General features: G+C 46.5%; 1 protein-coding gene across 1 annotated transcript in view; it reads left to right on the forward strand.

Moving 5' to 3' along the window:
* Positions 1–2,353: 2,353 nt before the first annotated feature.
* Positions 2,354–2,948, forward strand: part of LOC113974972 (lymphocyte antigen 6E-like) — a 4,249-nt gene continuing 3,654 nt past the window's right edge. The window contains exon 1 of the mRNA XM_027698567.1: positions 2,354–2,484. Coding sequence (XP_027554368.1) covers positions 2,433–2,484 — 52 coding nt within the window. The 5' untranslated portion in view covers positions 2,354–2,432. The remainder of the gene's footprint in view (positions 2,485–2,948) is intronic.

A 2,948-nucleotide genomic window follows, 5' to 3' on the forward strand; every position in this document is an offset into this window, starting at 1 on the left:
GTGTTGCCACCACAGGAACAACAGTGAAGCCCATCCCATCTTATTTCTTACCCTCACTTGGTGTTTGTTTCTCCCCCAACTTTGTGTGTTTGCTTTGATTCCAATGGCTGGTTAAACTGGGATTTTTGGGAGTTCCACCCTTCCCAGACCCCTGAAGAACTGTTTTTAACACCTAAACAGTGTCTGCACATAACAAAATGTCCATTTTTCCCAGCACTGAGTGTTGCCACCACAGGAGCAACAGTGAATCCCCTTGCCATCTTATTTCTGACCCTCACTTTTCTTGTGTTTAATTATTTTCTCTCCAACTTAGTGTGTTTGCTTTGATTTATTTTGCTTTGCACCAATATTTCCTCACCCTCTCTCCCCCTCCTTCTCTCTTGTCTGGGTGAAATATTCATCTTGTTTATTATTATTAACCTCCCCTTTCTCTAATCTATTTAAAAGCTTTCTCACATTTCCACTTCCTACGGCCCAGTTTCTCACTTGCAGATTTTTCTGTTCAGCTGCACTTTGCTTTAACAGCCTCATTTATTTACTGTTCATTTATTTGCTTTCATTTCCAAGCCTTTCTCTCCTCTCTTGTCCTGGACCGTGTTTGGCCTTCGCTCCTGCTGAGGAGCTGCATTTTTCTGCTCGATTTGCTCCGAGATGAGCCGGATTTTGTGGGATAATTCATTTTCATTTGGGGGTTTTTGATGGGATGGAAGAGTAGAAAGTGTAGAAAGTTCCATCTTCTGTTTTCCCAGCTGCCTGAGACAACCCTGGTATTATAAATAAAACAAACATGTAGATTAATACCCACTCTTTCTCTCCGTGCTCCAGCATTTTTCCAGCTTGATGTTGTATTTATGAGGAATCTTGTTTGGAAAGGATGTTTTTTTGGTTTTTTTTTCACAGATTATTTCTGAAATATTGTTGCCACATTATCTGTCCCGTGGGTCTTTCACATCCTGGCTAAAAGGGGAGTTAAAGATTCGTGCTCAAGGTCAGAGAACAGAGTGGAAAACTTGGCAAAGAGGATGTTCATCCCCTCCAACCTTCTCCGGACACGGAGACAGAAACCACTGAGGGTTAAAACTGCTGCAGGAAGGGAGGAACTGGGCAAAAGGAGGAATGACCAGAAGGAAAAGACTCATCCCAGAGGCTGGGAATGGGTCCAGCCACCCAGGATCCTGCAGGAAGGTGACCAGAGACTCTTGGGGAGTTGGTTCCTGGGCTCCCCAGGGAAGTGATCACAGAACCAACCCTGCCAGAGTTGAAGTGTTTGGCCAACACTGAGGCACATGGTGGGACTTTTTGGGTTGTCCTGTGCTGGACCAGGAGCTGGGCTCAATGGGTGTCTCCCAGCTCAGGATATTCTGTGATTTTATGAGCAATTTGGGGACACAAAGAGCAATTGGATGTTCTTTGTTCTGTTTCCACCCCATTTGTGACCTTACCACCCTTTACTTTGAGCTTCCCTTGGTCTTTTCTCTCTCCAAAGACCAAGAGTCCTGCTGAGGTGTCTCCTCGACCAGGACTTGTTTTATTTCTCAGTCTTTTTCACTCCCATTCCACAATTGAACTCCTGCAGGTGTTTCCATGATGTTTCCATGTCCCTCTTCTGCATCCTGAGTCATCTGCCAAGAGGTGTTGTGGGAGCAGAAGGAGGGAGCCCAGAAAGATTGGAGAGGTCACAAGGGACTGGAAAAACCTGACAGAGCCCAGAGCTGGTTGACAGGTAACAACAAATATTGTTGCTTGGAAACCCCAGATGGTTCTGGAGGACAGGGAAGCAGAACAAAACAAGAGCATCAGCCCCTATCCCTGCCAGGAGCCTCTGAGGGACAATCTCCAGGCACAAATAGTGGGATCAGGGTTGGAACTGGGTGATCTTTGAGGTCCCTTCCAACCCAAACCTTCCCCTGATTCTGTGGTCGCTGCTGGTTTCTGTTTGAAGTTTCTTTGTGCAAGAGAGATAAATCCGGGTGATTGCGGACAATCCAGCAAAAATATCTCCTCCTCTCTTGCTTCCCACAAATATTCAGCTCCCATTCCATGGCAGAGAGGAAGGATGGAGGATTCCAGACAATGCCTCCAGCCCAGCCCAGTGCTGGGTTTCGCGGTTCAAGCCCGAGAAGGGAGTCCCACCTTGGAATCAGATAAATTGCTCCCCAAATTAGCAATGCAGGCACAGTCAGCAGGGAAAAAAAAAAAAAAGAAAAGATTGGATCTGGAGATGAGATGGAAGAAAACACCTCTACCTGCAGCTTTGAAACAGGTTCCTACGCATGAACACGCCCAGCCCTGATCACACCTTGGGTGCTGTCACTCCCCAACCCTCAAATTATTGCAATCAAGGGAAGGAAAAGACAACTCAGTCCCAGTATAAAACCTTCTTGTGGCGCCCCATCCCACACCTTTGAGACTCTGAGGGCTCTCCTTCAACCATGAAGGCTTTTCTGGTTGCCCTGCTGGCGGCTGCCCTGTGTGCCCAGCCAGGTAAGGAGCTTGGGAGGCTTTTGGGAGAGTCAGGAGGAGAGGATGGGAATGGGAACGCCAGAAGAGAAATTCGGGTTAACTCAGGGACAGGAGGGTCTGGCAGCTTTTAGTGCAACTGGTGAGGTCTTGGGGAGGAAGTTTTGCGTTGGGCACATGGAGGAATATTTGGGGTGGTTTAGTCTTTGTTTCTGGGTGAGTTCTGCAGAGGTATCTGGAAATATTTTGTGTGATTTAGTCTTTTTTCTGGGTGAGTTCTGCAGGGGCACCTGGAAATATTTGAGGTGGTCGAGTCTTGATTTCTGGCTGAGTTCTGTCCAGATACCTGGAAATATTTGGGATGATTTAGTCTTTATTTCTGGGTGAGTTGTGCAGAGGCACCTAGAGATGTTTTGTGTGGTTTAGTCTTAGTTTTTGTGTGTTTTACAGAGGTACCTGCAAATATTTTGTGTGATTTAGTCTTTTTT

This window comes from Neopelma chrysocephalum, unplaced genomic scaffold, assembly GCF_003984885.1.
Source record: "Neopelma chrysocephalum unplaced genomic scaffold, ASM398488v2 Primary Assembly neopelma1_129, whole genome shotgun sequence".
In the NCBI taxonomy this organism is placed as follows: domain Eukaryota; kingdom Metazoa; phylum Chordata; class Aves; order Passeriformes; family Pipridae; genus Neopelma; species Neopelma chrysocephalum.